The 24,288-nt window shown below is 40.6% G+C and overlaps 1 protein-coding gene across 2 annotated transcripts in view; it reads left to right on the forward strand.

The window, feature by feature from the left end:
• LOC121390718 (E3 ubiquitin-protein ligase Midline-1-like) overlaps positions 1–17,627 on the forward strand; it is a 39,394-nt gene extending 21,767 nt beyond the window's left edge. For both annotated transcript variants that reach the window (XM_041522617.1, XM_041522618.1), the window contains exons 5-9: positions 4,577–4,599; positions 6,493–6,620; positions 12,450–12,595; positions 15,137–15,341; positions 17,269–17,627. In XM_041522617.1, coding sequence (XP_041378551.1) covers positions 4,577–4,599; positions 6,493–6,620; positions 12,450–12,595; positions 15,137–15,341; positions 17,269–17,558 — 792 coding nt within the window. In that variant the 3' untranslated portion in view covers positions 17,559–17,627. The remainder of the gene's footprint in view (positions 1–4,576; positions 4,600–6,492; positions 6,621–12,449; positions 12,596–15,136; positions 15,342–17,268) is intronic.
• Positions 17,628–24,288: the final 6,661 nt, after the last annotated feature.

The raw sequence follows: 24,288 nt of genomic DNA on the forward strand, positions 1-24,288 counted from the left end.
CGGATAGGCTTAACATATTTTTTTTCTCGACAAGTGTTGTATTTCGTAGGTTTTCAATCATTGTACCCACAATTTGAATAATTTTAAAGAATTTAAAATGATATTGTTTGACAAGCCCTTGCGTTTGTTTTAAGTTACTAGATTATTAAAGGGACATTCCTGAGTTTGCTGCAATTTTTAGGATGTTATCGACTAAAAGATACTTTTTAACGATTGTAATTACATATCAAATATATTTTTCTACATAAAATATTAGTGGCTGTGTATTAAACGTGTTTCTGATCGTTCTAATATTTGTACTAGGTTATATTTCATTTTATTTCCTAAAAAATAATTTTTCGTAAATTATTTGAAGACAAAATCCCATTTGGGCTTCTTACAAATATTGAGATGACCAGGAACACATTGAATATACAGACACTGATATTCTAAACAAGAAAATGTATTTAATATGTAAGTTTAATCGTAGAAATATTTTATTACTCGGAAACATCTTACAATGCAGCAAACTCAGGAATGTCCCTTTAAGGAGAAGAAAAATCATACTCGCGACCCACGGAGATGAATAACACTGGCTAAAACCTATTTCTCGTTGTTCTCTAGAGTTTATTCGCTATATAATAAATGTTTATTTCTCAACGTATTCCCGTGTGGCTTAGTAGGAGCTGGTCAAGGCCGTCAAGGCTGATACATCAGTGAATTTCTTTTTATTTGCATGAATATAAAAGGCAATTCTCTTTGTCTGTTATCTGTCTGTAGCTCTGTGCCTATCTGTTTATCTCAACCCTCTCCTTCTTCTTGTTCTCCACCCATCTCTCTCTCTCTCTCTCTCTCTCTCTCTCTCTCTCTCTCTCTCTCTCTCTCTCTCTCTCTCTCTCTCTCTCTCTCTCTCTCTCTCTCACTACTTCTGTCTGTATGCCTGTTTGTGTGTGTGTGTGTGTGTGTCTCTCCATCTCTCTCTCTCTCTCTCTCTCTCTCTCTCTCTCTCCTCTCTCTCTCTCTCTCTCTCTCTCTCTCTCTCTCTCTCTCTCTCTCTCTCTCTCTCTCTGTGTCTGTCTCTCTCACTCTACCGGCCTCGGTGGTGTCGTGGTTAGGCCATCGGTCTACCGGCTGGTAGGTACTGGGTTCGGATCCCAGTCGAGGCATGGGATTTTTAATCCAGATACCGACTCCAAACCCTGAGTGAGTGCTCCGCAAGGCTCAATGGGTAGGTGTAAACCACTTACACCGACCAGTGATCCATAACTGGTTCAACAAAGGCCATGGTTTGTGCTATCCTGCCTGTGGGAAGCGCAAATAAAAGATCCCTTGCTGCTAATCGGAAAGTGGCGACAGCGGGTTTCCTCTCAATATCTGTGTGGTCCTTAACCATATGTCTGACGCCATATAACCGTACATAAAATGTGTTGAGTGCGTCGTTAAATAAAAACATTTCTTTCTTTCTCTCTCTCACTATGTCTGTCTGTCTTTCTGTCGGTCTCTCTCTCTCTTCTCTCTCTCTCTCTCTCTCTCTCTCTCTCTCTCTCTCTCTCTCTCTCTCTCTCTCTCTCTCTCTCTCTCTCTCTCTCTTTCTCTCTGTCTCTCTCCCTAGTTTCAACCCGTGGAAATGGACTCTCAGTTTGGTTAACCTTCAAACCTGTAACATTTTGGATAGCATTACAATAGAGTGAAACAAGAATCTGTGACGTTGAAACGGAGAAATGCCAATTAAAAATACACTATAATGTGTCTCCATCAATCTAATTAAAATTAGCTCTACTATTGCATGTGGATCTAAGAGCAGCCCGTTGGAGCTCATGTCCAGTTGACCTTTCATTCGACCAATCAAAATCTTATTTGCAAAATCATGCCAGTGATTTGAAAAGAATTTGAAAAAATTCAGGATTATGCCGAGGGTATACGAAATGATGTTGGTGAATTACTAAGTATGCCTGAAACTAATTTCAATATAAATTTTATATAAAATTCGTTTGAAGACGAAAAAAAAAAACCGTGATGGTATAGCCATAAAATCTGTTTATACTAGTATACAATCCAGAGTTTATTACTGCACTTTTCCCCCTGTTTTTTCAATGTTGAAATAGACCAACAAGTTCGCCTATTGCATAAATAGTCTCGTCCGATATTTTTAGAATTTGTATGCTCCCGAATAACGCTATAAAAGGCGAAGTGTAATTGGTCGATATTTAAATTGTTATTTATAGATAAAATGTCACCTGGACATGCATGGGGGTCCACGCAATGCTGTTAGATCTACTGGTAGACCAGTAGAGCTAAGTTTAATAAGATGGTCGTACTTCTCAGAGGTACCTGCGTTTTCAGAAATATGCAAATTGCATTTCTTGATAACCAGAAACACTTCAGATGTACGGAAATGTATAATCGAAATAATAAAATCTAATTAATATCTAATTTCAATTATCAAAAAAGGTACTAATAGTAAAACAAATCGCCGTAGTATTTAAAAACTAGTCTGTCACTTTAACAAATCGCCGTAGTATTTAAAAACTAGTCTGTCACTTTAACAAATCGGAGGCGGGAGGTAGCCCAGTGGTAAAGCTTTCGCTTGATACACGGTCGGTTTATGATCGATCCCCGTCGGTGGACCCATTGGGCTATTTCTCGCTTCAGCCAGTGCTCCACAACTAGTGTAATAAATGCCGTGGTATGTAATATCTTGTCTGTGGGATGGTGCATAGAAAATATCCCTTGCTGCTAATCGAAAAGAGTAGCCTATGAAGTGGCGACTGCGGGTTTACTCTCTCAATATCTGTGTGGTCCTTAACCATATGTCTGACGCCATATAACCGTAAATAAAATGTGTTGAGTGCGTCGTTAAATAAAACATTTCCTTCCTTCCTTTAACAAATCGATATTGTTCTAGACATCGTGTGACAATCGTAATCACGACAGACTCAGCCGGTGTAATATCTTGGGAAACAGTTTAACAAACATTATCTTATTTTCCCTTGGGGAGACCATTTGATTGATTCCGTATTGACCTTGGTTTGGGAACAGAATGATATTCCTGTTTTGGTTTTGGGCGCTTTACGGTCACAACCATACGTTCCTAATTTCGGGGGGGGGGGGGGGGGGGGGTCTTCAAATTTTAGTTTCTGTATTCGATTTTTTTATTGATTGGATGGATGGATGGATGGATGGATGGTTAGATGAATGGATGGATGGATGAGAGTGAGTGAGTGAGTGAGTGAGTGGGTGAGGTGGATGGATGGTTAGATGAATGGATGGATGGATGAGAGTGAGTGAGTGAGTGAGTGGGTGGGTGGATGGATGGTTAGATGAATGGATGGATGGATGAGAGTGAGTGAGTGAGTGGGTGGGTGGATGGATGGTTAGATGAATGGATGGATGGATGAGAGTGAGTGAGTGAGTGAGTGGGTGGGTGGATGGATGGTTAGATGAATGGATGGATGGATGAGAGTGAGTGAGTGAGTGGGTGAGTGGATGGATGGTTAGATGAATGGATGGATGGATGAGAGTGAGTGAGTGAGTGGGTGGGTGGATGGATGGTTAGATGAATGGATGGATGGATGAGAGAGTGAGTGAGTGAGTGAGTGAGTGAGTGATTGAGTGATTGAGTGAGTGAGTGGGTGGGTGAGTGGGTGGGTGGGTGGGTGGGTGGATGGATGGATTGGTGGGGGGTGGGCAGGCGGACGGACGGACGGATGGATGGATGATGGACAAATGAATGAGTGACTGAATGAATGAATGAATGAATGAATGAAAAAACTAATGAAAAATTAATGAAAGAACGGTCGAATGAACGAATGAATGAATGAACGAATGAATGAATGAATGTTTATCGACAACCCCAGCACAAAACAGTGGGTATCGAACTGGCAAAATTAGCTTTTGGGTGTTCAACCAACACACCAAAACTTTTATAGATGTTGTTAGTGCTATTTTATGTTTGAATATCCAGTACTTATTTTGATCAGTATATATATATATATATATATATATATATATATATATATATATATATATATATATATATATATACTCTTCAAAAAAGTAGGGGAACTCTAATAAGAATTTACAATTACCAAAATTGTAAGGTATATTAGCTGTGGGGAATGGTTATATGATAATAGTGAATTAATTCGGCAAACATTACAACCGGTAGTTCAGTATTACAGTAGGTTTTATGATCACCAAAGATCTTGAAGGACGATTGGGGTCAGAAGTGAAATTTGAAAGTTGACGGGATTTTTTATCAGTAAATCGCAAATTCAAACAATAAAAATGACTAAAAACATAACAATAACAACTGTATGATCAACAGAATGAAAAGGATTGACAGAAATAATGTTCCACAGTGATTAATGTCAAAATCGAGAATGACACACCACGCATGTGTACGGGGCAACTGCATGATGCATGTGCAAACTATGGAATGTGTTTCGGTGTGTTGATAAACAGACCTGAACGTTCTTTGCTAGGATGTCTGTGGTCAAAACGTATGTTCGGTCTATTAGTTGATATTAACATTAATATTTCAGGTTCCCCTACTTTTTTTGAAGAGTATATATATGGTTGTTGTTTATAATTGTAGGTTGCACCTGGTCTTCAAACACAGTGAGTATATAGAGAACGAGATGTTTTAAAACGTATCTAACGAGTGAAACCGAGTTGGATTCGTTTTCAAACAACAAGTTGTAATATAAGTGGTATTCTATTTCTTACATATCCTAAAAAAATAATAGGTTTAAAATAGATTAAAGGGATATTCCTGAGTTTGCTGCAGTTTTTAAGATGTTATCGACTAACAGAGACTTTTAACGATTGTAATTACATATCTAATATATTTTTCTGCATAAACTATTAGTACCTGTATATTATACGTGTTTCTGATCGTTCTAATATTTGTACTAGGTTAAATTTCATCTGATTTCCTAAAATATCGTGTTTTCGTACGTACGAAATTATTTGAAGACAAAATCCAGTTTGGGCTTCTTACAAATATTAAGACGACCAGAAACACATTGAATATATAGACACTAATACTCTAAACAAGAAAATGTATTTAATATGCAAGTTTAATCGTAAAAAATATTTTATTAGTAGGAAACATCTTACAATGCAGCAAACTCAGGAATGTCCCTTTAAAACATCTTTTGCAACTTAAACCTATTTACGGCCTTAATTTATTGTACCAAAGCAAAAGGTCTGTGTCAAAGTTCGTTGAAATATTTATTAAGTAAAAGCAGCTTATATGGCTTCGACTGGTAGTAGGGGCGGGACGTAGCCTTGTGATAAAGCGCTCGCTCATTGCGCAGTCGGTTTAGGATCGATCCCCATCGGTGGGACCATTTGGGCTATTTCTCGTTCTAGCCACGAATGGTATATCAAAGGCCGTGGTTTGTGCTATCCTGTCTGCGGGATGGTGCATATAAAAGATCCCTTGCTAGTAATGGAAAAATGTAGCGGAATTCCTTTCTAAGACTATATTTTTATAATTACCAAATGTTTGATATCCAATAGCCGATGGTTAATAAATCAATGTGCTCTAGTGGTGTCGTTAAACAAAACAAATATGTGATATCGATTATTTGTACTAATAAACCGGCCTCGATGGCGCAGTGGTTAAGCCATCGGACTACAGGCTGGTAGGTACACGGTTCGCAGCCCGGTACCGGCTCCAACCCAGAGCGAGTTCTTAATGGCTCAATGGGTAGGTGTAAGGCCACTGCACCCTCTTCTCTCTCACTAACCACTAACCAACTAACAACTAACCCACTGTCCTGGACAGCCAGCCCAGATATAGCTGAGGTGTGTGCCCAGGACAGCGTGCTTGAACCTTAATTGGATATAAGCACGAAGATAAGTTGAAATGAAATGTACTAATAGTATTATCCATTGCCAATAAATACATACACGTTCATTTAGTGTACGTAACCGTTGTCTTGCAGTACGGTACCCCTAAAAAAAAAAAAAATTAAATCTCTCAAATGGTATGTGGCTACCTATTGTCTTGAAGGTAGGTTAAATGTGAGGTGCCACACTTTTTATGGTGTACTGCCTGGGTGTGGTAATTGATAAGCTTTTTTTTAATTTTTATCATAGACATCTCCCTTTAAGAGGAGCTATCACTCGCGCTCCCCATCACTCCCCTAAGACTAGTTTAAGGAGAGTGATTTTTAGCTAGCCTTAACATTTGAAGTTATAGGGTATCAATATAATATAATATCTTCAATGGCTCCCCATACTTGGATGGACTTTCCTTTGAACATTGTCAGTAACCCTAACCCTAACTGTATTTATTACAAGTATTTATAATGTTTGTTATACGTGACAGTGCCAAAGGAAAGTCCTACCCCATAATTTAAGTTACAGGAGCAATTAATACCCCCCCCCCCCCCTAATTTGTTTTCACGTCGAGGTCTGTATCAGTTTTATTAGTGAACATTAACCTTATCGGCAATGGGAATTGATTTGGTACAATGGAACCTCTACGCACGTGTGTTTCAGATTAATCACCACTGCGCTGGAGTGCGCGAGTTGCCATGCGCCGCCCCCGGAGGACGAGCGACTCAACTCTAAGATCGTCGACTTGAGGAACCAGAGGAAAATGCTCGCAGCCATCAGTTATCTGACACGTTAGTACGATTTAAAGGCACACAATCTTGCTAGACTGGTTTTTGCAACCTAACATTAGATGGATATTGTGTAGCAGAAGACGAATGGTACCAGTAAAATTTCACACATGCGTACCCATGCATATTCACACAGAGTTTTTAAAAAAGTTTGTTTTGTTTAACGACACCACTAGAGCACATTGATTTATTAACATGAGCTATTGGATGTCAACCATTTGGTAATTTTGACATAATAGTCTTAAAGGAAGGAAGGAAATGTTTTATTTAACGACGCACTCAACACATTTTATTGACGGTTATATGGCATCAGACATATGGTTAAAGACCACAGAAATATTGATTGAGGAGACACGCTGTCGCCACATCATGGGCTACTCTTTTCGATTAACAGCAAGGGATCTTTTATATGCACCATCCCACAGACAGGATAGTACATACCACGGCCTTTGGTGTACCAGTCGTGGTGCACTGGCTGGAACGAGAAATGGCCCAATGGGCCCACCAGTGGGGATTGATCCCAGACTGACGCGCATCAAGCGAGCGCTTTACCACTGGCCTGCGTCCTGCCCATTCAAACAGAGAGTAGAAACGTATAAATATGCACACTATGGAGTATTGTATGCATATAAAAAAAGACTCATGAATTAGAAAATATATAGGGAAGTTTGTTTTGTTTAACGACACCACTAGAGCACATTGATTTATTAATCATTGGCTATTGGATGTCAAACATATGGTCATTTTGACACGGTCATAGAGATGAAACCCGCTAGGTTTTTCCATTAGTAGCAAGGGATCTTTTATATGCACCATCCCACAGAAGATCAGTTTGAAGTAAACATATATCTGTATGTACAATAGTGTTTGGTTACTATTTTGTATTTTGTACTTGAGAACATTCGTCGAGATCGTTAGCGATACCATCTGCACTTTGATACACATTTACAAGTATAGGGAGAAGTCCTATATATCGATATGGTATGCAAGTATCACACGTTTTTATAACGTACATGATTATACATAACATAAAGTGCAGCAACGTTTCTAGAGTGGTAGACCCATGCAACCCGATACGATCCTAATTTGATGAATAGTGTTATATAACTTCAGGCCCGTAGCTAGCATGATTAGCGGGGGTATGTGTGTCGAAATTTCATGTAAACGGAACTCATCAAACGCGAGCGCCGAAGGCGCGGAGCCGTAGACGGGGGTGGGGGGTGGGGTGTCCCAGATATATATATATATATATATATATATATATATATATATATATATATTAGAACCCCTTGCCAAACAATGAGATGACGCCGGTTACACTCGAGAATAATACACGAACGTTTGTTGCGAAATATACGTTAACAAGTTGCATTCAGTTGTGGTATGCATGTAAAATGGCCTGGGCCCATATTTTCGAAGCTATCTTAGCCTACGAAATCGTGAAATCATCGTAAGCTATGACGTCACTATGGCGTGCGCTGTAGTGACGTCACAACCTACGACGGTTTTACGATTTCGTAGCGCTAAGATGGCTTCGAAAATAGGGCCCCTGGTCACAGATTCACGACAAGAAACTGTTTGTTTTCAATCGTACCAATGTATTTATAATAAATGAAACATGGCATACTTCTCACAACTCACAAACAGGATAGCATACAGGACGTCCTTTGATGGATCATTGGTTGGGACGGGAAATAATCAAACGGGCCCACTGAGGAGGATCGAACTTTCAGCAAATGGAACCTCAGACAGACGTTCTTGTTACGTTATCCCGGTCATTTGGGGACAAGGACTTTTATATGTAAAATCAGATTATTATTTTTTTAAATTTCATTTCAGCGGAACTATCAATCCTGCGTGGGGGGTCGTCCGATCCCTCCTGGCTACGGGCCTGACATGATACTTAATATGTTTGCTTCAAACATTCAAACGAAGTACCTTATGACTGCGCATAATAAACCCTCATGAATTTATAATAAAGAGACCATCCTGAGTTTGTAGCTATATTATCAAGCTGTCGGCTAGTCTAATCTGTTATAAATAAAACTTAATCTTTCTTAGGTTAAATAATCTTGCTTCGAATTTAAATAGCTGTATATGCAATACAGTTACATTTCTGACCATTCTCAGGTCGGTAGCAACCGAGAAGTCGGAGGGGGGGGGGGGGGGGGAGGCACTATAGCCCCACTTTTATAAACCTGATTTAAAATAATATGGCTTTTGCCCCCCCCCCCCCCCACCAACTAGACTGTGTCCCTCCACTACAGATTGTGCCCCCTCCTCAAACTCCAGATATCGTTCCAACGGGCCTGATTCTAATGTTTTATATACCATAGCTCAACTTTCATATGTATCATTTAATTTTATTCCAAATACCGAACAAAATTTTAAATAACTTGGTAAAAAGAAATCCCGACAAGAATCCTGAATGTATTTATCTGTATAATGCTTTATAAATATTTAAATTATGTTAAATACAATAAATATCAGCATACATACATGCGCGCATACATTAATATTATTTCAGCCCATATCTGATATTTATTGCGTACGAATCCGAACCGATGGTTTGTCGGGCGTTAACAACAAAATATTTTTTATTTCGTGATAAGCAATAAGTCACAAATGTCTCCAATAAGTCTTGTTGGATGTCGACAGAATTTTCGGGTTCCCTACTGATAGAATAATTAATCATGGAGATATTCACATTCCTATTGCGTGGCCTCCCATTGTCTATGCCCCCCCCCCCCCCCCCACCCCCCCCCCCCCCCCCCCCCCCCCCCCCCCCCCCCCCCCCCCCCCCCCCCCCCCCCCCCCCCCCCCCCCCCCCAACTTGTCCACAGGTCTATTTTTGCAAAAACTCGCGTCATTTCGCGGTTTGCGTCCTCGAGTTACCCCGCAACAGGCACATGCGCAGTGGAATGTGAAAGAGTATATTCCATATTGTTGCCGAGAGGTTCCGAATGTAGTTTGTACATCCACAGTTATCTCCCATTTTCATTTTTCTTTAAGGGTGTAAAACAAACTTGCCCATATCCTCTCTTCGTTCAACTGACGTGAGATCAGAACTAATGAGGACTGTGTTCAGCCACATAGAGCAGAAAAACGTTCGCTAGTCTGGTTTATGTGCTTCACAATTACCACACCGGGAACCAGTGAAATAGTTCCCGAACGTTAACATCGCTCGCTGAACGTAGAACGGACGTTACGAAACATTCGCTGAATCGTTTTTTGCTGGGTGTTAAACAGAGAGGAAACCCGTTACATTGTTTCCATTAGTAGCAAGGGATATTGTATATGCACTATCCCACAAATAGGATAGCACATACCACGGCCTTTGATATTCCATTCGTGTTGCACTGGCTGGAACGAGAAATAGTCCAATGGGTCAACCGACGGGGATCGATCCTAGACCAACAGCGCATTAGGGGAGAGGCTTTACCACTGGGCTACGTACCGCCCTTATAGTGCTAAAATAATTGAATTGATTAATGTTTAAAGGGACATTCCCGAGGTTGCTGCATTGTAAGATGTTTCCGACTAATAAAATATTTCTACGATTAAACTTACATATTAAATATATTTTCTTCTTTAGAATATCAGTGTCTACATATTCAATGTGTTTCTGGTTGTCTTAATATTTGTAAAAACCCCAAACTGGGTTTTGTCTTCAAATAATTTCGTACGTACGAAAAAACAGTATTTTAGGAAATAAGATGACATTTAACCTAGTACAAATATTAGAACGATCAGAAACACGTTTAATATACAGCCACTAATATTTTATGCAGAAAAATATATTTGATATGTAATTACAATCGTTAAAAAGTTTCTGTTAGTCGATAACATCTTAAAACGTGCAGCAAACTCGGGAATGTCCCTTTAACGACACCCCAGCACACACAAAAAAACAAAACATATCGGCTATTGGGTGTCACACAATGGCAAATATAAAACATTAATTGATGATAAACATCAATACAAAAAATTCTAAAATCAAGTTTTAAAAAACACAGTGTAAAGAGCTGTGGAAATGTATAAGTATAACAGGTAAGTATGTTAAAATTTCAAATAAAAGTCAGTATCTCGTAAATCCTTCAAGATAAGTTCAAGGTGGAATCGAAATGATTCAATCACATTTTGTCTATGAAATATATTTTTCCTCATCGGTCCAAGATGATTACACTCCACCAGAATATGGTGAACCGTCAGTGGAGGATCCTTCTTTATAACAAATGAATGCGTCAACTATGTATGACCGATTCGAGGATGACACAAGACCATTTCACTCTTTCTACTCCGCCTGTAGGAGGACTGCCACTCTCCCAGGACTGGCTTTACAGAATAAAGCTTGTTCGTAACAGCACCGTTCCAATCATCTTGCCAAGTCGAAAACATTTATTGGTTAAAGGGACAATCCTGAGTTTGCTGCATTGTAAGATGTTTCCGACTAATAAAATATTTCTACGATTAAAGTTACATATTAAATATATTTTCTTGTTTAGAATATCAGTGTCTGCATATTTAATGTGTTTCTGGTCATTTTAATATTTGTAAAAATACCAAACTGGATTTTGTTTTCAAATAATTTCATACGTACAAAAAACCACAATATTTTAGGAAACAAAATGAAATTTAACCTAGCACAAATATTAGAACGATCAGAAACACGTTGAATGCACAGCCACTAATATTTTATACAGAAAATATATTTGATATGTAATTACAATCGTTAAAACGTCTCTGTTAGTCGATAACATCTTACAAACTGCAGAAAACTCAGGAATGTCTTTTTAACATCATGTTTGAGATCAGTGTAAGGCACACCAACCCTGGAATAAGGCAAATCCAAAGCAGACTTGGCAGTTGAATCTGCCTTTTCATTACCCCTGATGCCAACATGGCTGGGGACCCAACAAAATACAATATCTTTATTGGCAATGGATAAAATGACATACATTGTTATAAGCATTCCAGTCGAAGCATAACCTGTCAGTCTGCTCCTCATTCTGTATTACCAATAGCCTTTAAAACGTTAAGGGTTTTTAAACCTTTCCTTTTAACGTATTTCAGATAGGGCACAGATGATAGCTTCCTTTCTTGTACGAGGCACCCGGATCGTGTGGCACTGAGTGGTATAACGCTCGGCTGAGGTGCGATCAATCGTAGAATTGATGACCCTCGTCATTTTCATTAATTTGTTTTTCTTTTTTGTTTGTTTTGTTAACGTCCCATCCAATGCCTCACGACTGATGATGCATCAAATATTGTCAACAAATGTACTCTGCTATCTATAGGAGAGTGAATATTTAAAAAATCCTACTAGGTTTGAGTTTGTTTTGTTGGGTTGGGTTTTTTTTTTTTTGGTTTTGGGTTTTTTTTGGGGGGTGTTGTTTTGTTTTTGGTTGTTGTTGTTTGTTTGTTTTTTTTGTTTTTTTTTGGGGGGGGGGGCTTGTTTTGTTTTGTTTTTTGACAACAGAAGTCTTTGGCGGCAACGGATTCTCTCTTTTTCTTTAACTTGACCAAGTGTCGAAATAACAATATGCATATGATATACATGTATAATATTATATAGGCGTCAGAAGATGCCATCGATTAAGGGAAAGGGACAATTGTATATCAATTCGTCTTTCAGCTGGTGGTGGTGGTGGTGGTGGTGGTGGTGGTGGTGTGTGTGTGTGTGTGGGGGGGTTATAATCTTCAGAGCTGGGGGACCCAGTGTCTCATCCGCCTTCTACCCACTCCTCCTCACTTCCGACGCCAACTATACTGAAGTTTCGTCAAATATTCCTTTCCTTTGGTATATACAATGCCATACTGTTTTTCTTTCAGCGCCAGAATCTCCGCGTATTGACGTCAGCAAATGCTCCAGAAGTGACAGCGTGGTGGCGCTAGTTGTTCTTCCGCCATGCGCATGTCAGGTTGACGAGTATGTTGTCCACTACCACACGGATAAACAGGCGTGTCTTGGCTTGGAAGTAAGTCACTGGCGCAGGAAGGGGGGGGGGGGGGGGGGGGGGGGGCAAGGCATGTGCCCCCCACTTTTAAGATATTTTGCTTTATATTTGCTTTATAATAGTGTAAAAGTGTGTAAATATAAAAGTGTGCCCCCCCCCCCTTTTTGGCACCTTCCTACGCCATTGTAAGTGTATTCAAAACATGAAATATAGATCCTAGCTTTAGGCCGATTATTTAAAAGTGTATCACGCTTGGGTTGTTTTTCTATTGACATAAAGTGTAATTGTATCACACCCCTAAGTAGCATTTCATGACGCGATAAGGAAGTTTGGCTTATGGAGAGGTGGAGTTCACAAGTGGTGCGGTTATACAGATTTATTGCACACTTTTGTCAACGCCAAGGGAATACAAACTAAGTGTGCTACAGGGCTACAGACATGGTCATTGCTCATTTTCGATGCTTTGACTGACAGCAGACAAACCATCGAGTCGTGCTATTTTACTCGGGACTATCGACTATCAGTCAAAACGTCAAAAGTGTGCAATAACCAGATAAACCATTTAGTCATGCTGTCAGTCAAAACATCAAAAGTATTGCAATAACCAGATAAACCATTTAGTCATGCTGTCGGTCAAAACATCAAAAGTATTGCAATAACCAGATAAACCATTTAGTCATGCTGTCGGTCAAAACATCAAAAGTATTGCAATAACCAGATAAACCATTTAGTCATGCTGTCGGTCAAAACATCAAAAGTGTGCAATAACCAGATAAACCATTTAGTCATGCTGTCGGTTAAAACATCAAAAGTATTGCAATAACCAGATAAACCATTTAGTCATGCTGTCAGTCAAAACATCAAAAGTGTGCAATAACCAGATAAACCATTTAGTCATGCTGTCAGTCAAAACATCAAAAGTGTGCAATAACCAGATAAAACATCTAGTCATGTTGTCAGTCAAAACATCAAAAGTATTGCAATAACCAGATAAACCATTTAGTCATGTTGTCGGTCAAAACATCAAAAGTGTGCAATAACCAGATAAACCATTTAGTCATGCTGTCGGTCAAAACATCAAAAGTGTGCAATAACCAGATAAACCATTTAGTCATGCTGTCGGTCAAAATATCAAAAGTGTGCAATAACCAGATAAACCATCTAGTCATGCTGTCAATCAAAACATCAAAAGTGTGCAATAACCATGCATACATGTACCACTCGTAAATGTATGCGATGACTTTGACTAAACGTGAAAAATTTAACTATATGTTAACCATTTAGCTGTTAGCTGTTAGTTAAATGAGAGCAGAGGTTGTGAATTATAAGGGGGTTTTTGGGGTTTTTTTGTTGTTGTTGTTGTTGTTTTTTTTGTTTTTTTTGTTTTTGTTTTTTTTTGGGGGGGGGTTACTGTTAGACAAATTAGCTTTCTTAGCAAAAGTTAAAGTTTGTTTTGTTTAACGACACCACTAGAGCACATTGATAAATCATTCATTGGCTATTGGATGTCAAACATTTGGTATTTCCCATAGACAGGAGAGCACATACCACGGCCTTTGACCAGTTGTGATGTACTGGTTGAAACGAGAAAGAAAAACCCCAATCATTTGAATGGATCCATCGAGGTGGTTCAATCCTGCGACGAAAGCACTTCAAGCGAGCACTCAACCGACTGATCTAAATCCCCCCCCCCCCCCCCCCGTTTTATCAATGAAATTTGTTTGAGGGTGAGAGTAAGAAATATATTGTTCACAAATCTGAACGACAAAACTATTATCCACAATCAAGACCGTATCTATAAATAGTTGTTTAATCTCTGTCTAATGTCTCGTCTGTAGGAGGACAGCCACTCCCGAGGAAATCCTTTACTGGACAATACATCCTTCTTGTACCGCTCAAACGAGGACTGCCACTCCCACACAAGTTTAGTAAATCAAAACTAGTACAAGACAGAGCTCATTGGAATAAATAGAGATGTGATGACATGCAGTCATGAATCACTGTTAAAAGAGTGACGATACCAGGTGTTCGCGAAAGGTGCGCATATCCTGCCTCATCGGTGGCACCCGTTATTGAAGGAAGGAAATGTTTTATTTAACGACGCACTCAACACATTTTATTTACAGTTATATGAAGTCTGACATATGGTTAAGGACCACAGATATTGAGGGAGGAAACCCGCTGTCGCTACTTCACGGGCTACTCATTTCGATTAGCAGCAAGGGATATTTTTATATGCACCATCCCATAAACAGGATAGCACATACCACGGCCTTTGATGTACCAGTCGTGGTGCACTGGTTGGAGCGAGAAATAGCGCAATTGGCCCACTGACGGGGATCGATCTCAAACTGACCGCGCATCAAGCGAGCGCTTTACCACTGGGCTACGCCTCGCCCCCGCACCCGTTATGAGTGCTTCCACCACATACATTTGTCGTCTGTCACTTCATCTAAAACGAAGAATAGAATATGAAAGGTAGACTTATGTTTCTAATCAGAAGGTTAAACATTTTAACTAAAGTAAAAACATTTTATTATTATTATTCATTTTTATTTTCAGGACACGGTTTCTATAGCAACAGATAATACACCAACCAGCAGTAATCTACCAAAACACATGGGGGATCACGTGATCTTGCTGGATAACCTCCAGTCGGCTTCCACGTATTATTTCAACATTTACGCGCGCAATGCCGCTGGGAAGAGTGGTTCGTCTGAAATCGTACAGTGCTGTACATTACGTCATACGGAGAGCGTTGTTCCAAGTGAGTTATTTTTAGGTTGCCTTGAATCATTCATGGGCATCCGGGTCATAGGTCAAGGTACAATGATCAAATTTAACATAATTATTTTCTGGACCTACCAGTCGGCCTCGGTGGTGTAGTGGTTAAGCCATCGGATATAAGGCTGGTCGGTACTGGGTTCGCAGCCTAGTACCGGCTCCCACTCAGAGCGAGTTTTAACAACTCAATGGGTATGTGTAAAGCCACTACACCTTCTCTTCTTTCACTAACCTCCAACTTACTATCCTGGACAGACAACCTTAATAGCTCAGGTGTGTGTGCCCAGGACAGCGTGCTCGAACCTTAATTGAATAGAACAAGTTGAAATGAATAAATTAAATGGACTTACCATGTTTATAGTATGTGCAAGAATAGTAGTTTTGAAACTTTTGAAATTTTGTTTCTTCGATAGAGATATCATGTTTCTTCTTGTAGTGTTTCTACTTGTTCAATGCCATGAGTAAACTCGAAACTGGTCAAACTAACGGTATCGGTCTTCTCATACAAGGGATGGGATGTAGCCCAGTGGTAAAGCGCTCGCTTGATGCGCGGTCGGTCTGGGATCGATTTCCGTCGGTGGGCCCATTGAGTTATTTCTCGTTCCAGCCAGTGCACCACGACTGGTATATCAAAGGCCGTGGGATGTACTACCATGTCCTTGAGATGGTGCATATAAAAGTTCCCTTGCTGCTTATCGAAAATAGTAGCCCTTGAAGTGGCGACAGTGGGTTTCCATTCTCAGTATCTGTGTGGTCCTTAACGCCCTATAACCGTAAATAAAATGTGTTGAGTGCGTCGTTAAATAAAACATTTCCTTTCTTCCTTCCTCATACAAATAGGATAAAGCTTTATTATTGAATCGAAAACGTTTCACCCGCACATTTGTCCTGCGATAATTTGCTTCCTGTGCAAACGAGAAGATCGACACTATCATTTCAGTTAAAGGGACACTCCTGAGTTTGCTGCAATTTTAAAGATGTTATCGACTAACAGAGACTGTTTGACGACTGTAATTACATATCAAATATATTTTTCTGCATAAAATATTAGTGGCTGTATATTAAACGTGTTTCTGATCGTTGTAATATTTGTACTAAGTTAAATTTCATTTTATTTCCTAAAAAAGATTTTTTTGTACGTACGAAATTATTTGAAGACAAAATCCAGTTTGGGCTTCTTCCAAATATTAAGACGACCAGAAACACATTAAATATACAGACACTGATATTCTAAACAACAAATATATTTAACATGTAAGTTTAATCGTAGAAATATTTCATTAGTCCGAAACATCTTACAATGCAGCAAACTCGGGAATATCCCTTTAAGTTTTAAAAGTTACATTCTTCTAGTGATGTTCCAATGATCGATTATAGTCGAAAAACGATCGGTTGGACTCTTCAGCTATGATAATCGATTATAAAACTCTATATTCAGTTGTCGCTAAAATGATAACTGTAATCGTTCATACACTTGAAATGATGGAACCGACGTAAATAGGCTGTGGTTTGGGTTTATTTTCGTGAATACGTAAAAAAAAACCCCAGAAAATGACTAGGTATTAAAGGTCAGGGCCCCGTTCCACGAAGCGATCTTAGCCCTAAGATCAACTTTAGTGCATAGCGTAGCTAGGGTTTAACGTGCACATTCAGAGAAAGGCAGAAGCTGTTGTAGCACACGCCTGTCGTGGGTTATGGTGTCTACTTTCGTGGGCTCCTCCGTCCATGACAGGATAGGTATTAAATATAAAATTAGCAATTTATAGTATTTCCCAACGAACACGACAATAGGTGCATAGTGCCAATAGTTAAAATCCTTCTTACGTTTATATAATTCTAACCGATTGTGTAATCGAAAGTTGATCAGTTGGTTTTAAATCGATTCATCTTAAATGTTTTGTCTATTACAGTTCCTGTGATAATTGAAAGTCTTTGTCATAGCTCCGAGACGTCCGCATCCCTCCACAGCACCAGTCCGTTCGATGTTTCGGTTGAGCAAGGCATAGACCATCGTCTGCTATACAGACAGACTGGCATGAAGACCCTCTGGAACAGCGAGACATTCCTAGGCGATGAGGTGCACACTGTACATGGGCTGGATTCAAACACAGAATACGAATTTGTTCTGCTGGCGGCGAACTTGAAAGGGGAATGTCAACTGTCCAATACAGTTGTCTTGCACACGTTGGCGTTATTGTGATGCGAAATGTTCTTGTTAAAGATTGTAGTATATGAAACTGGAGATAGCAATAAACATGTTAGAATTACAGAGATTTTTTTTTGTTTCATCAAATTTTACAATAGTAACGTGTGGTTAAAACTATTACACCCAGCCTTTTAATCAAGATTATCATAGGCTACACACCTCTCGCCTTTATTAGTGATGGGAATCGGTTGGGATTTCATCATCGATCATCGGTTATAATCGGTTGGCGCCAACCGATCAACTTTCGATTACGCAATCGGTTAGAATTCCATGACCATAAGCAGTCTTTGGATGAATGAATGGATGTTTAACGACACCCCAGCACGAAAATACATCGGCTATTGGATGTCAAACTATGGTAAACGCAAATCTAAAGTGATAAGAAGTCTTTGAATTATAAGGACCATGCACCTATTGTCGTGTGCACCCTGCAAATGGCTAATTTTACCATTATTAACTATTTAATCAGGGCCGTTCCCTCCGGGGGGGGAGGGGGGGAGGCAGTTGCCCCCTTGAGAATCTCACTTTTGTTTTCACTCCAGAAAATAGCATACATATCTCCGGGTTTAATTTGAATAGTGTTTCAATTCTTTACAAAAAGTAGTGCCTCCCTAGGATTTTGATCAGGGTACGGCCCATTTAATATATACTCTTCAAAAGAAGAAACGCAAAACCACATTGTCGTAACATTTGGAGAATTGATTGAATTATTGAATGGTGAGTCCGATAATTACCAAATGTTGCAGGATTGTTCACAATTCACTCTAGTCCATTGTGAGTAAGTGATAGGATACACCACCAAGGTCAAGGTCATCTGGAGTCAATACCGGGTGTGGCCTCCGTGTGTGTTGACAACTGCCTGGCACCGCCTGCCCATTGAAGCAACCAGAGTACGGATGACGTCCCGGGGGATGGTGGCCCACTCGGCCTGCAAGGCTGCTGCCAGCTCGGGTAGGGTCTGGGGCTGTGGTTGTCGCTGTCGGAGGCGTCGGTCCAACTCGTCCCATAGATGCTCAATTGGGTTCAAATCCGGTGATATCGATGGCCAAGGAAGGACATTAATGTTGTTGTTCTGTAGGAAAGCCGTTGTGAGACGTGCTGTGTGAGGCCTGGCGTTGTCATGTTGGAACACTGCGTTGGCGTTGGCCATAACTGGAACGATGTGTGGCCGGATCTAGGGAGGTCACGTGTTGATCCATGTTGCTGGTAACGGTCCCACAGTCTGGAGATGGTGCTTGGGGACACATGTAATGCCCTGGCAACGGCCGTTCTGGATTCGCCTGCGTCTAGTCGGCCGATGGCATTGTTTCTCTGCGGTTCACTGAGACGTGGCATGTCCTGGATTGTCAACTGTCGGCCAGATACAGAGGCCAGGCAAGCGAACACCCTGCACTTTTATACTGTCGGTGTTCATGTTGCACGTGCAGACAACGCACGTGCAGTGGTGACATGGTTTGCACGTGGCTGCGTTTTTGCGAATATTCACATTTTGGAACTTTATTGTACAGTAGCTGCGTTTTATCGAATGTAACCGTGAGAATGTGTTTGGGACATGCAATGACCTTATATTCACAAAGCATGAACCGGTAGGAAACATAAAATCGGAGTTATAACCCATTTGTACCCTTTTGCGTTTCTTTTTTTGAAGAGTATATATTTTCTTTATGCACTCATAAAAACAAACCCAAGCCCAAGCATATTTACATCAATTCTATCATCTACACTGGAGGAACAATTACAGTTAACATTTTCCCACACAATCAATTATGATTTTTTGCAATCGATCATCACATCGTAAGAGTCAATCCGATCAATTGTCGATTATAAGCGATCATTGGAACATTACTAGGTAACATGTTTCAGACATGACGGAACGCGTCTTTGGCTATCCTAGTTTCACACAAAATTGACATCCTATTTTTCAGGGCCGTACCCTGATCAAAATTCCAGGGGGGGGGGGGGGGGGGCACTACTTTTTATAAACAGATGACACACTACACAAATTAAACCCTGAGATGTGCATGCTATTTTCTCTAGTAAAAAAACCCAGGTGAGATGCTCATGGGGGCAACTTCCCCTGCCCCCCCCCCCCCCCAGGAGGGTCCGGCTCTGTTTTTAGTAGGATCCCGCATCTGCTTTATCATGTTGAGTTACAGATTACCTTTCACTTTCGTGGTAATTAAAGTAAAAACGTTTGTTTTGTTTAACGACACCACTAGAGCACATTGATTTATTAATAATCGGCTATTGGATGTCAAACATTTGGTGATTCTGACTCGTTATCATAGAGAGGAAATCCGCTACATTTTTTTCCTTTAATAGCAAGGGATCATTTATTTGCGCTTTCCCACAGACAGGAAAGCACATTCCACGGCGTTTGACCAGTCGTGGTGTACTGGCTGGAACAAAAAATAGCCCAGTGGGACCACCGACTGGGATTCATCCTAGACCGACCGCGCCTTACCACTGAGCTACGTCCCGCCCCCTTCATGGGAATTTAACCATTCTTCAAAGTTATGGCCAAATCGACGCACTCAACACATTTTATTTACTGTTATATGGCGTCAGACATATGGTTAAGGACCACACAGATATTGAAGGAGGGAACCCGCTGTCGCCACTTCATGGACTACTCTTTTCGATTGGCAGCAAGGGATCTTTTATATGCACCATCCCATAGACAGGATAGTACATACCACGGCCTTGGATGTACCAGTCGTGGTGCACTGGCTGGTGCGAGAAATAGCCCAGGGAATCGATTCCAAACCGAGCGCGCATCAAGCGAGCGCTTTACCACTGGGCTACGTCTCGCCCGCGGCTAAATCAAGTTTGACATATGGACAGGGCAAAGGATGCCCCATGGGCATCAACCGTTTTCCACCACTCGCGGAGTTGTTTCTCAGTGAGTATGAATTAGAATTTCTGACTGATTTGGTTAATTCAAAACAAAGGAATCTAGTTAAAACTTTTAAACTTTACTTTCCACCATACCGATGATCTAATTTCATTCAATAAATGTAGGATAACAGATTACCTTCCTTTGATTTACCCACAAGAGTTGTTAGCAATAAAAGAAACATCTGAATGTATCAAATCAGTTCCCTTCCTCGATCTATGCATAGAGATTCAAAGCGACATTGGTCCCCAAACTAAGCTATATTACACTTTGGCAATTTTTTTAAATGAAACGTTGGTATTTTTAGATAGTTTTAAGACATTTTTTTTACATATTGTATGACAGAAGGGATTACTTCAACTTTCAAATAGTAAATTGTTCCTTTATGTCGAGCAGTATATCTTCTGCTCCAGCTTTTGGTCTTTACATATCACAACTTCAAAGAAACCTTAGGGCATGCAGGGCCGTAGCTAGTGGAAAAAATATAGAAATTTAAAGAAAATTCTCTTCTTAACCGTTTAAGGAGTTTTAGACTATTAACTACTCAGTTGCCTATCCCCCCCCCCCCCCCCCCTCCACCCAAACAAAAACTCCTAGCTACGGCTCTGGCATGCTCATTGCATGCAGATTTCAAACAATGCCTTATCATTCTGGCACAGCAGAAGTCGTTATGATGGTTATGATGTTACGATGTCCAGGGACGTCTGGGAGCATTCAGAACGTTTTGTCCTAGACATTTGGAAGCTGTATCGACTAAATACGATGCATCACTGACCAAAATGATGGCTGGTGCTACTCCATAGTTCGAACTTGTGTACCGGCCTAGGTGGCGTCGTGGAAGGCCATCGGTCTACAGGCTGGTAGGTACTGGGTTCGGATCCCAGTCGAGGCATGGGATTTGTAATCCAGATACCGACTCCAAACCCTGAGTGAGTGTTCCGCAAGGCTCCATGGGTAGGTGTAAACCACTTGCACCGACCAGTGATCCATAACTGGTTCAACAAAGGCCATGGTTTGTGCTATCCTGCCTGTGGGAAGCGCAAATAAAAGATCCCTTGCTGCCAATCGGAAGAGTAGCCCATGTAATGGCGACAGCGGGTTTCCTCCCAAAATCTGTGTGGTCCTTAACCATATGTCTGACGCCATATAACCGTAAATAAAATGTGTTGAGTGCGTCGTTAAATAAAACATTTCTTTCTTTCTTTCGAACTTGTGTATACCGTTCTATCTAATTGCTAAACCTCTTTCATATGTTTTCATCGTTTTGGATGAAGTGACGGTCTTGACAGTTGTAGTGACAATACCCATGATGGGTGTCAGCGGTGGGGAAGGATATGCTCCCCTTTATAGGCGTACGGGCTTCCATTCTTGTAAGGGGGGCAGGCTGGCTTTTGCCCGAATTAAAACGAAAATGCCCGAATCTGAATAACAATTAGTTTTTTCATATTAGCATTACTACCAAACAGCTATATAGGGTTGCAAAGGAATCACTACGCCTTTTTACACGGATTACAACTAATTTTGAGGGTAGAATGATGGAAATACATGGTAAAAAGGTCTCAAGTTAGCACATTTTGTCCGAATATTTCTTTGATTTTTGCCCAAATTTGAGGTTTTACTCCAGTATTGGGGGGGGGGGATTCCCCCTCCGCCCCCCGTCCCCCCTGTCTCGTACGCTTATGGTCTTGATTGCGGATACGGGATAACGGTTTTGTTGTTCAGAAATCGTGTGAATGCATTCAAGGGCCATAACTATCAGATATTGAATTTATTTATTGTGACAGAGTTATGGCCCTTGTACTTAGGATAATATGTCTGGGTCTTGGCAGATAACAAATGCCTCGGTGGCGTCGTGGTTAAACAATCGGACATAATGCTGGTAGGTACAGGGTTCGCAGCCCGGTACCGGCTCCCATCGAGAGCGAGCTTTTAACGAATCGATGGGTAGGTGTAAGGCCACTACACCCTCTTCTCTCTCACTAACCACTAACAACTAACAACTAACCCACTGTCCTGGACAGACAACCCAAATAGCTGTGTGCCCAGGACAACGTGCTTGAACATTAATTGGATATAAGCACGAAAATAAGTTGAAATGAATGAAAGGCAGATAACAAGTATTACATGTACTTTAATAGTACTTTCAAAATACATGTTACCAATGGAAGCACTGATAGCGTTAACTATGTAATGAAACAAGTACCCGTCATTTTTGACTCGCTGGTGTGTGTGCGCGCGTGTGTTCGTGTGTGTGTGCGCGCGCGCGTGGGTGTGGGTGTGGGTGTGTGGGTGCGGGTGCATTTAGTTTTAAGGGAGAATACTTAGTTAACGCACACACACATATATATATACACGCAAGCGCACACAAATATACACAGACATTCCAGCAGATTTTAAGCAGGGGGAGGGAATAATCGTTTTTAGTGGGTCTACATCCCACATCCCAACCCCTATGGCTACCGGTCTGATAAAAAAAAAAAAAAAATATTACGACAAGCCCATGTTCACGATCCAGCCTTGGTTGTGCAGTGATCAATCCACCAGACATAAAATTACCTGTAGAGGCGGTACGTAGCCCAGTGGCAAAACTCTCGGCTGATGCGCGGTCGGTCTAGGATCGATTCCCGTCGGTAGACCCATTGAGCTATATCTCGATCCAGCCATTGCATCACGACTGGTATATCAAAGGCCGTTAGAATGTGCTATCCTGTCTGTGGGGTGATTAATATAAAAGATCCGTTAATATTATTTTTTCATGTAGTAGCGGGTTTCCTCTGTTAACTACGTTTTAACATTATCAACTGTTTGACGTCCAATAGCCGATGATTAATAAATCAATGTGTGTGCTCTAGTGGTGTCGTTAAAAAAAACCGTTTACTTTTACTTAGGACGTTTTCTTTGCGGCACGACTGGTGTATCAAAGGCCATGGTGTTTGCTGTTCTGTCTGTGGGAAAGTGCAGATAAAAGATCTCTCTCTCTCTCTCTCTCTCTCTCTCTCTCTCTCTCTCTCTCTCTCTCTCTCTCTCTCTCTCTCTCTCTCTCTCTCTCTCTCTCTCTCTCTCTCTCTCTCTCTCTCTGCTAGTCGAAGGAAGGAAATGTTTTATTTAACAAAGCACTGAACACATTTTATTTACGGTTATATGGCGTCAGACACCTGGTTAAGGACCACACAGATATTGAGAAAGGAAACCCGCTGTCGCCACTTTATGGGCTACTCTTTTTGATTAGCAGCAAGGGATCTTTTATATGCACTATCCCACACACAGGATAGTACATACCACGGCCTTTGTTACACCATTTGTGGAGCACTGGCTGGAACGAGAAATAGCCAAATGGCCCCACTGACGGGAATCGATACTAGATCGATCTCGCATCAGGCGAGCGCTGTACCCCTGAGCTACTTCCCGCCCCATCTGCTGGTCGAACAACAAATATAGCCAATGATTACTAAAGTAATGTCCTATAGTAGTGTCAGCCATACATTTGTCGCCCGCTCAAAGGAGATAAGGGATAGGGGGAGGGTGTAGGCCACGACTGGTATATCAAAGGACGTGGTATATGCTATCATGTCTGTGGTATGGTGCATATAAACGATCCCCTGTTACTAATGGAAAATGTAGAGGGTTTCCTTTCTAAGACTACATCATACATGTCAAAATTACTAAATGTTTGACATCCATTAAATCAATGTGCTATGATGGTGTAAATAAAACAAACTTTACTTTTTATTATTATTATTATTATTATTATTATTATTATTTAACTTTTAATGTTTGGTTTTGCTTGAGGTGCTTTAAAAACAATAAGAGGAATATACTTACAAAAAC

The sequence above is a fragment of the Gigantopelta aegis genome, chromosome 15 (genome assembly GCF_016097555.1).
Source record: "Gigantopelta aegis isolate Gae_Host chromosome 15, Gae_host_genome, whole genome shotgun sequence".
In the NCBI taxonomy this organism is placed as follows: domain Eukaryota; kingdom Metazoa; phylum Mollusca; class Gastropoda; order Neomphalida; family Peltospiridae; genus Gigantopelta; species Gigantopelta aegis.